The sequence below is a fragment of the Schistocerca serialis genome, chromosome 4 (assembly GCF_023864345.2).
Source record: "Schistocerca serialis cubense isolate TAMUIC-IGC-003099 chromosome 4, iqSchSeri2.2, whole genome shotgun sequence".
In the NCBI taxonomy this organism is placed as follows: domain Eukaryota; kingdom Metazoa; phylum Arthropoda; class Insecta; order Orthoptera; family Acrididae; genus Schistocerca; species Schistocerca serialis.
Window position 1 is genome coordinate 307473258 of NC_064641.1, and position 13617 is coordinate 307486874.

At 41.8% G+C, this 13617-nt stretch overlaps 1 protein-coding gene across 1 annotated transcript in view; it reads right to left on the bottom strand.

Annotated features, from left to right (window-relative positions):
- LOC126474409 (spondin-1) overlaps window positions 1–13617 on the bottom strand; it is a 646454-nt gene that overhangs the window by 245785 nt on the left and 387052 nt on the right. The window contains exon 10 of the mRNA XM_050101878.1: window positions 3809–3977. Within this exon, the coding sequence (XP_049957835.1) occupies window positions 3809–3977 (169 nt within the window). The remainder of the gene's footprint in view (window positions 1–3808; window positions 3978–13617) is intronic.

A 13617-nucleotide genomic window follows, 5' to 3' on the forward strand; every position in this document is an offset into this window, starting at 1 on the left:
TAACGGTTTGGTAGTCTAACGCCTCGACCACTCGCACGCGATCTCGCTCAATTAGACGTAAGTAATGGTTGGATTCCCTAGCTATAGTATGAAAACAAAAAACGGTAATAACTCTAACATTGTTAATTTTGGACCTCTTATTGTATTAATAAAATGTTTATTTTTAGGCGATCTGTCCATTTATAGAATTCAAAATACGGTTTTCCGACATCATATTTGACCTCAACTTTTTTCAACAACTAGGGAGCATCTAGCAAAATGAAGTTATAATCAAAAATTTAGACCTTTCGATGCTTACAGGCGTTGATAAATATCAACGGGAGCAGTTGAAAAATGTGTGTGTGTGTGTGTGTGTGTGTGTGTGTGTGTGTGTGTGTGTGTGTGTGTATGTATATATGTGTACCCCGACCGAGACTCGAACCCGGGACCTCCTGCTTACATCAACGCCTGTAAGCAGCGAAAGGTCTAGATTTCATTATAGCTTTTTCATCGAGAGCTGCAAGATCACCAGTGGTATCTGTACAGATACCAGCTTCATACATCTATAAGCGTCTCTTTATTTTAAATATAGGAAGTCGTTGCAAAACTTATTCAAAATCGGTGACCTGCATGTCAGACCCACCCTTTGTTAGCTCCTGACGACCATAACGGACTAAGTCATCAAAAAGCTAGGGACTTCATCGTATTTAGAAGCGGTAAATTAACCGAGAACTTTTTATCCAGACGTTATAGCTGTCCCCAGAACTTTTAGTCTTCAACGAAGTGTACGGTGATTTGAAAAGTCTTGTCAGTTTAAAGCTGTGTGGTGCACCGAAACTCGAAAACGAAGGTTTTGTTTTCTCGGGCCACGCACCGAGTGAAAAATCCAGACACTACTCGCGATCTGCTCTCACAGCTTTAATTTTGCCATTACTTTTGCCTTACACTATGACAAAAATGTAGGGGACAGCTGTGCACGTTTACGCACGGGGCACGTTTATACATGGGGCACGTTTTCGCAGACCACTTTTCTTGCTGGAGATTTGTAGATTAGTAATGACACATACTGAGGGGTCTCACGAACTTCACAGCGCCGGTTGCGTTAACGCCTTAGCGCGAAGAACATTTTTTTGTTTTGTGCAAGGTAATTACTTTTTGTAACTCAAATATTGAAGCACCTAGGGAGCATACATTTTTAACTGAGAATAGATAAAAATATGTTCATTTACAGGAGATTATTCTACTGTACAAGGTACATTTGTGTAATCTGAAAGCCCGAAAGTTACTATTGTAGCTCTCAAACTAATTCAAACATGGTGATGGGGCACGTTTACGCAGTTCTGTTGGGTCACATTTACGCAATATTTTGCATTGTCTATCTAACTGATACCCTAGTCAAAAAAATGGTTCAAATGGCTCTGAGCACTATGGGACTCAACTGCTGAGGTCATTAGTCCCCTAGAACTTAGAACTAGTTAAACCTAACTAACCTAAGGACATCACAAACATCCATGCCCGAGGCAGGATTCGAACCTGCGACCGTAGCGGTCTTTCGGTTCCAGACTGCAGCGCCTTTAACCGCACGGCCACTTCGGCCGGCCGATACCCTAGTCAAGGTAGCTTTAAGACAACAGCAATCGGAAACGCAGAAAAAAAAGGGACACAAGAAAATGAAAGACAGAAAGCGCCGGAAAAATCTGTGAGAGCAAGGACTGATTAAGGGCCATCATTCGGCCAAAAAGACCGGCTCCACATGGTAATTCTCCATGCTCTCCTGTCTTCTGACATCCTCTTCAGATCTGCGTAGTGTCCGCTTGCCTTGATGTAGTCTATTATCTTCTAGTCCTTCTGATGGGTAGAACATGTAGTTATAGAGCCATGTTTTAAAAATTGTCTGTATAGGTGCAACGGCAGGGCAAGCCTGTATTTTCCTTTTTTTTTCTTAGATTTACTGGCGTTCGGGACGTGACCATACAGTCATCTCAAGAATGGAATGTCTATTATGACGATGCGAGCGTAAGGACAACACAACACCCAATCCCCGCGCGGAGAAAATCTCCGACCCGAGACGGTGCGGTTAACAATCAGCTGCGCTTACGCCTAGCTACTGATGCGGATGAACAGTCCCCTGTTGGGAAGAGTAGAAGCGGCCAGCACAAGCAAGTGACACCTTTTGACCTCGAAAGCTTGGAACCACATGGAACTGTGCGTAGACTAACACTCGATCATAAAAACAACATGGGTCTGCATCATTTCAATGCAAAACTGCGCACTTGTCTGCTAGCGCTATCAGACTGTGTTACGCTACTGCTGCGCTGACAAATGCTTGAATTGCGTGAATGGTACAGCTGCAGTACGAATGTGTGTCTTGGAGAGTTGACATGCCTGTTACTATGTAAATTGTGTACAGTGACAATGTGGTCTAAATACGGGGTGTTCAAAAAGTCTCTCCGCAGTGCCGTATGATTGTTAGCCAAGCGTGCCGTATGATTGTTCGCCTGCCTGGGTTACTTCCCTTCAAGTAAACTCTCCCAACATTCCACCGATTCGTTTATCTCAACCAGCGTCAGTAAAACTGAATATTCAATAAATTAATAACTAGTATTTCACTGAGTTTGATTTCGGTATATTCACTGCGGCATACGGCACCCGCGGCTGGCAATCATACGGCACTACGGAGAGACTTTTTGAACACGCGGTATTAGAACAAAGTTGCTATGAACTGAATATGACAATGAAATGGGGGTCAGGGATAGAGAGTTCGCGGATGTATTATATAACATAACAATTCAGAAATATAACGGGAATGAAGTAGAAATACATGGCGTTGCGCTGGGCAGATATACTGACTGTGAAGGACAGCAAGAACGTGAACTTGAAGGTGACTGTTCAAGCGGTACACGACGTTCATCTCCAGAGAAAGAAGTCACAGTGAATACTTACTATCTTTACCAAAACAGTCGAGGCCCAGTGTATTAGTAGATACTGATGAGAGCATATCAGAGAACATTTAAGAAGACTGCTACAATCGTGGCTTCAGTGCTACAGCAAACTAATGAGATGCTATAATTGCAATAAAAGTAAATCAAAATGCAGATTAATTCTAAACTATGTGTCTAGCAAAAGGGTGAGCCGGAGCTCGTTTCAAAGGAAACAGATTGTCGCAATTACAAACTATAAAAGAGCACGTAATATTGCAATTTTGTGGAGCAGGGTCTTATGGATCCACAGTTCGCTATTGGCATCTGCAAATGTGGGCACTAGAAGATTCTGAAACGGTTGTTTTGGATAATTTCAAAGCTTCAATTTATAGGTTCCAACAGGATGGGGCAACCTGCACTCTACCGTTGAAACAACAAGGTTGCCGAGAGAAAGATCCCTTGCTCGTCTCATATCTCCCAATGGCGATCAGAACTGGCCCCCGACATCGTGTGATATGACACAAAGTGACTTTTTCGTGGGGGAATGTCAAATATTGTCATTCTGAACAATCCACGAACCATCCCTCAACTCAAGTCAGAAATTAGATGTGCCCTGGGTCAAATTCAAACGGAACTTTTCTTTAGAGTCGTCGAAAATTTTGTCCACAGAGTGTATGTGTGCAGACCAAGCCGTGGAGGACACTTGGCTGATATTTTGTTACATGTTTAATTGCAGTCTTCTTGTTTAATACTTACATAATAACACTAACAATTTGGAAGTAAACTGTGTTTTATTGTGAAATTAAAAACTGCGTTTTTATGGCACTCCACGTATTAAGTTAGAAACCACAGACCAGAATAGAAGTTCTGTTTTATCTTTGTCAGTGCTCGTTGCCGCGGGCGCTTACTTGCAGCTGCGATGCGCCGCTGTGCACGCCTTCCTGGACGTGAGCTTCTGTTTGCAGCCACTGGCGTCGGACCTCTGGATGTCGACGAAAGACCGCTGCCGCAGCATGTGTCCACTCCCGCACGTCACCGAACACGGGCCCCAGTCCGACCACGGCGTCGTCATGCATTCTGAAAATTAAAAAAAAAAAAAAAAAACTGTTGCCCACATTTAGAATAAAAGGATTTCTATTGAAGCAGTGTACTAATTTTCAGAAAATATGTGCTCCACTTGTTAAAAAGAGGCTTGAAGCACAAGATGAGTTAATATAATCTATTAACTAGAGAATTTTACATTCTTATTTTCTATATTTTTATTTCATCTCCCTTTAATCCTGCATGAACCGTGGACCTTGCCATCGGTGGGGTGGTTTGCGCGCCTCATCGATACACAGGTGGAGCCACAACGAAGGGGTATTAGTTGAGAGGGCAGATAAACGTGTGGTTCCTGAAAAGGGGTAGCAGCCTTTCCAATACTTGAGGGTGCAGTAGTCTGCACGACTGATTGATTCGGCCTTGTATTAGCAACCAAAACGGCCTTGTTGTGCTGGAACTGCGAACTGCTTGAAAGCGAGGGGAAACTACAGCTGTAATTTTTACCGAGAGCATGCAGCGATATTGTATGGTTGATTCATTATGGCTTCCTCTTGTGTAAAACATTCCGGAGGTAAAATAGTCCTCCATTCGGATCTCCGGGTGGGAACTTCTCAGGAGGATGTTGTCATCAAGAGAAACAATACTGGCGTTCTGCGTATCGGAGCTTGTAAAGTTAGATCCCTTAACTGCGCTGGTAGTTCTTTTTGTCCCCAGTCTTCTGACTGATTTGATGCGACCCGCAGCGAATTCCTCTTTTCTGTCAACCTCCTCACCTGAGAGTAGCGTTTCCAACCTACGTCCTCATTTATTTGCTGGATATATTCCAATCTCTGTTTTCCTTCACAGATTTTAAGCTCTACAGCCCCCTCTAGTACCATGGAAGTTATTCCCCGATGTCTTAACAGAAGTCCTACCATCCAGTCCCTTCTTCTTATCAGTGTTTTTCATGTATTCCTTTCCTCGCCGATTCTCCGGAGAAAATCCTCATTCCTTACATTAGCAATCCACCTAATTTTCAACATTATTCTGTAGCACCACATTTCGACTTTCCCAGAAATTTCTTCCTGAAAATAAGGCTATGTTTGATACTAGTAGACTTCTCTTGGTTAGGTATGCCCTTTTTGTCTGTGCTAGTCTGTTTTTCATGTCCTCCTTTCTCCGTCCGTCACGGGTTATTTTGGTGCCTACTGGCAGAATTCTTTAACTTCGTCTACTTCCTGACCATCAATCCTGATGTTCAGTTTCTCGCTTTTCTTATTTCTGATATTTCTCATTACTTTCATCTTTCTTCGATTTACTCATTAGACCATTTCGTTCAGGGTATCCTGTAATTATTCTTCACTTTTACCGAGAATGGCAACGTCATCAGAGAATCTTATCATTGATGTCATTTGACACTGAAATTTAATTCTACTTTTGAACTTTTATTTTCGTCATATTTCTTCGATGTATAGACCGAACAGTAGGGGCGAAAGACTACATTCTTATCTTACAACCTTTTTAATCTGAGCACTTCATTCTTGGTCATCCACTCTTATTGTTCCCTCTTGGCTCTTGTACAAATTATCTTTTTGCGTCTTTGCCTATATCTTATCCCCATTTGTCTCAGAATTTCGGAAATATTGCCCCATTTGATATTGTTGAACCGTTTTTCCAGGTCGTAAAATTCTATGAACGTGTCTTGATTTTTCTTTAGTCTTGCTTCCATTATCAACCGCAACGTCAGAATTGCCTCTCTGGTGCATTTACCTTTCCTAAAACCAAACTGATTGTCATCTAACACATCCTCAATTTTTTTCCATCCTTCTGTATATTATTCTTGTCAGCAATTGGATGCATGAGCTGTTAAGCTGATTGTGAAATACTTCTTGAACTTGTCGGCTCTTGCAATCTTCGGAACTGTGCGGATGACGTTTTTCCTAAAGTCAGACGCTTTATCACCGTCTCATAAATTCTACACACTAACGTGTCCCTTCCCCCAACGATTTTAGAAATTTTTGAGAGTGTTGTCTTTTTCTTCTTCCTTATTCGATCTTAAGTTTTCCATAGCACTTTTAAATTCTGATTCTAATACTGGATCCCCTGTCTCTTCCATGTTAACTTCTGTTTCTTCTTCTATCATATTAGACAAATCTTCCCCCTCACAAAGGGCTTGAAAGCACTCCTTCCACCTATCCGATCTCTGATCTGTATTTAACAATGGAATTCGCATTGCACCCTCAATGTTGCCACACTTGCTTCTAATTTCACCGAAGGTTCTTTTGACTTTTCTGTATGATGAGTCAGTCCTTCCGAGAATCATTTCCTTTTCGATTTCTTCACATTTTTCATGCAGCCATTTCGCCTTAGCTGCCCTGCACTTCCTATTTATTTCATTCCTAAGTGACTTGTTTTTGTGCATACCTGAATTTCCCTTAAGATTTTTGTACTTCCTTCATTCATCGATCAACTGAATTATTTCTTCTGTTACCCATGGTTTCTTCGAAGTTATCTTTCTCGTACATATGTTTCTCTTTCCAACTTCCGTGATGGATCTTTTTAGAGATGTCCATTCTTCTTCAACTGAACTGCCTACTGAGCTATTCCTTAACGTAGTACCTATGGCCTCAGAGGACTTCAAGCGTATCTCTGCATTCCTTAGTACTTAGGTATCCCATTTCTTTGCGCACTGATTTTCCTGACTAGTCTATTAAACTTCGGCCTCCCATCCATCACCACTAAACTGTAATCTGAGTGCTGCTCCTGAGTAAGCCTAACAGTCCAGTATCTGATTTCAGAATCTGTCTGACCAAAATATAATCTAACAGAAATATTCTTGTATTTTTCGGCCTTTTCCAAGCATACCTTCTCGTCTTGTGATTTTTGAACAGAGTATTACTAGCCGAAATTTATTGCAGAACTAAATTGTTCTTTCTCCTCTCTCTTTCCTATCACCAAGCCCATATTCTTCCGTAATCCTTTCTTCTAGTCCTTCCCTACAATCGCATTCCAATCCCCATGGCTATTACGTTTTCCTCTCTCTCTCTGAATTACCCGTTCAGTATCCTCATATACTTTTCTCTCTCTTCATCTTCAGCTTGCGACGTCGGCACGTATACCTGAACTATTGTAGTCGGTTTGCTGTCGATTCTCATGAGACTAATCCTATCACTGAACTGTTCCCAGTAACTCACTTCCTATTCATAACAAATCCTACTCCCGTTAGACCTTTTTCTGATGCTGTTGATATTATATTACCCCATACTCATCTGATCAGAACTGCTTGTCTTCTTTCCATTTCACTTCTCTGCCCCCCCCCCCCCCCCCTCTCCGTTGATTGTTGCTGATTTTTCCGCCTTTATGGGCAGTTTCCTACCTTAAGGCAAGAGAGTGCCTTGAACCTCTGTCCGCTCCTCCTCCCTTTTTGACAAGGCCGTTGGCTGAATGAATGTGACATCTTATGCCGGAAGGCTTCGGCCGCCATTGCTAATAATTTTTATTCAAAATTTAAGCGGTGGTTTGGTTTGAACCCGGGACAGATGACGTTTTGATTACTTATCAGACATATTGCCCCCAGACTACGGGTGGGTTAGAAAACTTAAAAAGGGAAATGGATAGGCTGAAGCTAGATATAGTGGGAATTGGTGAAGTTTGTGGCAGGAGGAACAGGACTTCTGGTCATGTGGATACAGGGCTATAAATGCATAAACAAATAGGGGTAATGCAGAAGTGGGTTTAATAATGATTAAGAAAATGAAATGCAGGTAAGCTGCTACGAACAGCATAGTGGAGGCATTATCGTAGGCAAGATAGACACAAAGCCCATTCACAGCACATTAGTACAAGTTTATATGCCAACTAGCTCCGCAAACGGTGAAGAGTTTGAAGAAAATATCTGATGAGATAAAAGAAATTGTTCAGAGAGATAAGAGAGAGGAAAACTTAGTTGTGATGGGTGACTGGAATTCGATAGTAGGACGAGGAAGGGAAGGAAAAATAATAGGAGAATATGGGCTGGGGGGGGGGGGGGGTGGAATTAAAAACGAAGCCACATGGTACTGTTTTGAACAGAACACAATTTAATCATAGTTAACACTTGGTTCAAGAATCATGAAAAAAGGTTGTATACACGGAAGACACTGGAGACACTGGAAAATTTCAGACTTGTAACGTAACGGTAAGACAGAGATTTCGGAACAAGATTTAAAATTGTAAGACATCAGGGGCCGATGTTGGCTCTGACCACTAGTTATTGAATATAAACTGTAGATTAAAACTAAAGAAATTGCAAAAATTATAGGAAACTAAGGAAATGGGACGTAGATAAGTTGAAAGAACTAGAGGTTATGTGAAGTTTTACAGGAAGCATCAGACAACGACTCACTAGAACACGGGAAAAGAGTACAGTAGAAGATGAATAGGTAGCTTTGAGATAGTGAAAGCAGAAGAGGGTCAAATAGGCAAGACCTAGAAGAAATCCTTAGATAATTCAGGAGATACTGAATTTAGCTGATGAAAGCAGAAAACATAAAAATACAGCAAATGAAGCCGGCGAAAGGGAATACAAAGATCTAAAAAATGAGACTGACAGGCAGTGCAAAATGGCTAAGTAGGAATGGCTAGAGAACAAATGTAGGAATTTAGAAGCATAATTAATTAGGGAAAAGAAAGATATCGCCTACAGGAAAATTAAAGGGGCTTTTGAAGAAAAGAAAAGTTGCTGTATTCATATCAAGAGCTCAGATGGAAAACCAGTCGTAAGCTAAGAAGGGAAAGATGAAAAAATGGTTCAAATGGCTCTGAGCACTATGGGACTCAACATCTTAGGTCATAAGTCCCCTAGAACTTAGAACTACTTAAACCTAACTAACCTAAGGACATCACACACACCCATGCCCGAGGCAAGATTCGAACCTGCGACCGTAGCAGTCCCGCGGAAAGATGAAAAGTGGAAGAAGTATATAGAGGACCTGTACAAGGGAGATTATCTTGAAGGCAATATTGCAGAAAGGGAAGAGGACGTGGGTGAAGTTGAGATGGGAGGTATGATGCTCCGAGAAGAATCTGACAGAGCACTGAAAAATCTAAGTCGAAACAAGGCACCGGGAGTAGACGACATTCCGTCAGAGCTACTGATAACCTTGGAAGAGTCAGCCACGACAAAACTCTTCCCTATGGTGTGCAAGAAGTATGAGACAGGCAAAATAACCTCAGACTTCAAGAAGAATACACACATCAAAAAAAGTTTTGCTTCACCTCGGTTCCGAGAGTTCCGGAACCTGTAAAGAAAATTGGAAGAGAGATCAACATAAAGATCATTTCCGCCCTTTTTATTGTTTATGATATCACACACTGCATGTTGTACCACCACACAGCGAGACTTTCAGAGGTGGTGGTCCAGATTGCTGTACACACGGGTAGCTCTAACGCCCAGTGGCATGTCCTCTTGCATTGGCGCATGTCTGTATTCGTCGTGGCATACTATCCACAAGTTCATCAAGGCACTGTTGGTCCTCACTGTCCCACTCCTCAAAGGTGATTCGGTGTAGATCCCTCAGAGTAGTCGGTGGTCACGTCGTCCATAAACAGCCCTTTTCAATCTATCCCAGGCATGTTCGATTGGGTTCATGTCTGGAGAACATGCTAGCCACTCCACTCGAGCGATATCATTACCTTGAAGGAAGTCATTCACAAGATGTGCACGATGGGGCGCAAATTGTCATTCATGAAGATGAATGCCTCTCCAAAATGCTGCCAATATGGTTGCACTATCGGTCGGAGGATGGCATTCACGTATCGTACAGCCGTTATGGCGCCTTCCATGGCCACTAGCGGCGTACGTCGCCTCCATATAATGCCACCCCAGTACAGCACGGAACCTCCACCATGCTGCACTCGCTGGACAGTGTGTCTAAGGCGTTCAGCCTGACCGGGTTGCCTCCAAACAGCTCTCGGACGATTGTCTGGTTGAAGGCATATGCGACACTCATCGGTGACGAGAACGTGATGCCAGTCCTGAGCCGTCCATTCGGAATGCTGCTGGGCCCATCTGTACCGTTCTGCATGGTGTCGTGGTTGCAAAGATGGACCTCACCATGGATGTTGGGAGTGAAGTTGCGCATCATGCAGCCTACTGCGCACAGTTTGAGTAGTAACACGACGTCCTGTGGCTGCACGAAAAGCACTATTCAACGTGGTGACGTTGCTTTCAGGGTTTCTCCGAGCCATAATCATTAGTTAGCGGTCATCCACTGCAGTAGTAGCCCTTGGGCGGCCTGAGCGAAGCATGTTATCGACAGTTCTCGTCCATGTCCAAACAACATCGCTTTTATTCACTCCGAGACTCCTGGACACTTCTCTTGTTGAGAGCCCTTCTTGGCACAAAGTAACAATCGCGGTATTGACCGTCTAGCCGTGGTTGAACTACAGACAACAGGAGCCGTGTACCTCCTTCCTGGTGGAATGACTGGAACTGGGCGGCTGTCGGACCTCCTCCGTCTAATAGGCGCTGCTCAAGTATGGTTGTTTACATCTTTGGGCGGGATTAGTGACGTATCTGAACAGTCAAACGGACTGTGTCTGTGATGCAATATCCACAGTCAACGTCCATCTTCGGGACTTCTGGGAACCGGGTGATGCAAAACTCTTTTTGATGTGTGGAATAATAGCAATTCCAAAGAAAGCAGGTGCTGGCAGATGAGAATATTACGGAACTAAGTCATGGTTGCAAAATACTAACACGATTTCTTTATAGAAGAAGGGAAAAACTGGCAGAGAACGTCGGAGAAGATCAGTTTGGATTCCAGAGAATAGTAGGAACACGTGACGCAATATTGACCCTACGACTTATCTTAGAAGATATGTCAAGAAAAGACAAATCTACGTTTATAGCCCTTGCAGAATTAGAGAAAGCTTTTGATAATACTCTCTTTGAAATGCTGAAGATAGAAGGGATAAAAAAATACAGGGAGCGAAAGACTGTTTACAACTCGCTCATAAACCAGACGGTAGTTATAATAGGTGAGGGCCATGAAAGTGAAGCAGTGGTTGCGAAGAGTGTGAGAGAGGATTGTAGCCTGTCGCCGATGTTATTCAGTCAGTACACTGAGCATGTAGTAAAGAAAACCAAAGAAAAATTTGGAGTGGGAATTAAAGTTCAGGGAAAATAAATCAAAACTTTGACGTTTGACGATGAAAATGTAATTCTGAGAGAGACAGCAAGACTAGGAAGATCAGTTGATTGGGATGGACACTGTCTTGAAAGAAGGATATGAGATGAACATCAGCAAAAGCAAGACAAGGATAGTGAAATGTAATCAAATGAAATGAGGTGCTACTCATGGTATTAGATTAAGAAGTGAGGCACTTAAAGTAGTAGATGAGTTTTGTTATATGGGCAGCAAAATAACTGATGATTGCAGGAGTAGAGAGGATATAAAATGCAGAATGTCAACGACAGGAAAAGTGCTTCTGAAGAAGAAAAATTTGTTAACATCGAATATAGGTTATATGTTAGGAATTCTTTTGTGAAAGTATTTGAATGGGGTGTAGCCATGTATGGAAGTGAAACATGGTTTAGACAAGAAGAGATTAGAAGCTTCTGAAACGTAGCTCTACATAAGAATGCTAAAAATTAGATGGGTAGATCATTCAACTAATGAGGAGGTATTGAACAGAATCGGGGAAAAAAGAAATTTGTGTCACAACCTGACTAGAAGAAGCGAACAGTTGATAGGGCACATTCTGAGACATGAAGAGATCACCAATTTAGTATTGGAGAGTAGTGGGGGGTGGGGAGTAAATTTGTAGGGTGAGACAGAGACGCATACAAGCAGAATCAGAAGGATTTAAGTTACAGTAACTATCCAGAGATGCAGAGGCTTGCACAGGATAGATCAGCATGCAGAGCTGCATCAAACAAGTCTTTGGACTGAAGACAACAACAACAACAACAACAACAATAACAAATTCCTTGAACTGTATAAGTTGGAATTGCATTTCTGTCACAGAGTTGAAAGTAAGTAAAATCGTAACAATATAATTAAAAGGGAGAAAAATTCACACATTGTTTCAACTTTATAAAAAAAATGAGAAAACTAAAAGTAATCATGAAAGTTTTAGGTCCAAATTATGCTGACAAGTAACACAGAAATTAAAAGTTAATTATAAAACTGAAAATGAAAAAAAATCAGGATAAACTGAATGGGTATATTAAAAGAATGGAACCAACCGGATGAAGTACACAGATTATGGAACTCTACGAAACCCACAGTAAAGCTACAGTCGAGACGGCACAAGAAGGTCTCTGATAGCTGGCAGCACTGTTGCCAGCTTTCAACTAAGAAACGCAAACGACTGCAGGTGAAAAAGCAGACTACAGAGCTCCGGCAACACGGAGGCGTTGTCATAGAGATGTTTAGAAATTCGTGTGAAGTGATTAGTTGTGCAATATACGATGCTGCCACATCCAGTGCGCTTCAACTGTCAGGGGTCAACTTACGCCGTCTCGACTACAAAACTGAAACAATAAAATGTATCGGTGGGCCTAAATGAAGCAGGAATAATACAACTTGACATACCAGGCACGAATATTATTAGGCAGAAATTTGACCGCTGAACAGTTGGCCTGTCAGAAAAACTCAAGAAGACTGAAAAAACTTGGTTTGACGAGCGGAAAAGATCCCATTCTGAGATAATGGAGCTAATATCGGCACAAAGAAGAGCTAAAACAAAACTTACAAATTTCCCTTGTTGTATATCGTGTGGTCCAATAGGGCCCAAACGCGAATAATAATAATAATAATGATGATTTACATTAACTGTATACGGGGTGAGTCAGGCACAAAGGTACATGCTTTGAGGAGGGATCGTATTGGTGGAAGAGCAAAAATCTGTGAATGAACATATTCCACTTTCTTAACTCTCTCCAACATACTGTGTCATTCGAATGGCCTTCTTCACCAGCACTCACATGCGAATACAACCAAGCGACGTCAGGCTATACAGTGCTCTCTTTACTGACAATACCTGTATGTCATTTTTCTGAAGCCACACGTTTTTTTTCCACATACACATTGACTTAGTGGGCCTGCTGCTTTCAGCTGTAGGGTTCCGATATCTTTTCACAGAAGTTGACTTGTACACCATTTGAGCTGACGTTATTCCCGTTACGGACATTTTGATGGAAACAACAGCCATATCATTTCTTAGTGCATGGAACATCACGCTCGTATTTTAGAGGTGTATGCTCAAGTAAAGGTTCGTGTGAATGAGCTCAGATCAACACAGCAGCTGTCTACAGGAGCTGTAAAATGCGTTGTAGTTGACGATGGACTTGCTGAACATCTTTACTGAGGAAATTTACACTATTAAACGAAACATTAGATAATATTGTTTCATTTACTGTCACGTGCATTTGTCCTGCCCCCATTGTTTTCATTAGTTTCCTCACAAACTATCAATAACAGGACAAATTATCGTATGACGCTTTTTTCAGAATCACCAGTACTTTCAATGAACCTTTCCTCCTCTCTTACCCTGTATAAAAAACTGTTGACTAGATAAACTGTTTACCTTTACGGTTCTTGAATTAAACAAAAAATAAAATAAAAGATGACACAAAAATGTGAAGATCTCAAAGTACTGCACATTCAATGAATCTCGAGAGACTGCACTGGGAACTAGAATGAGAATTAAC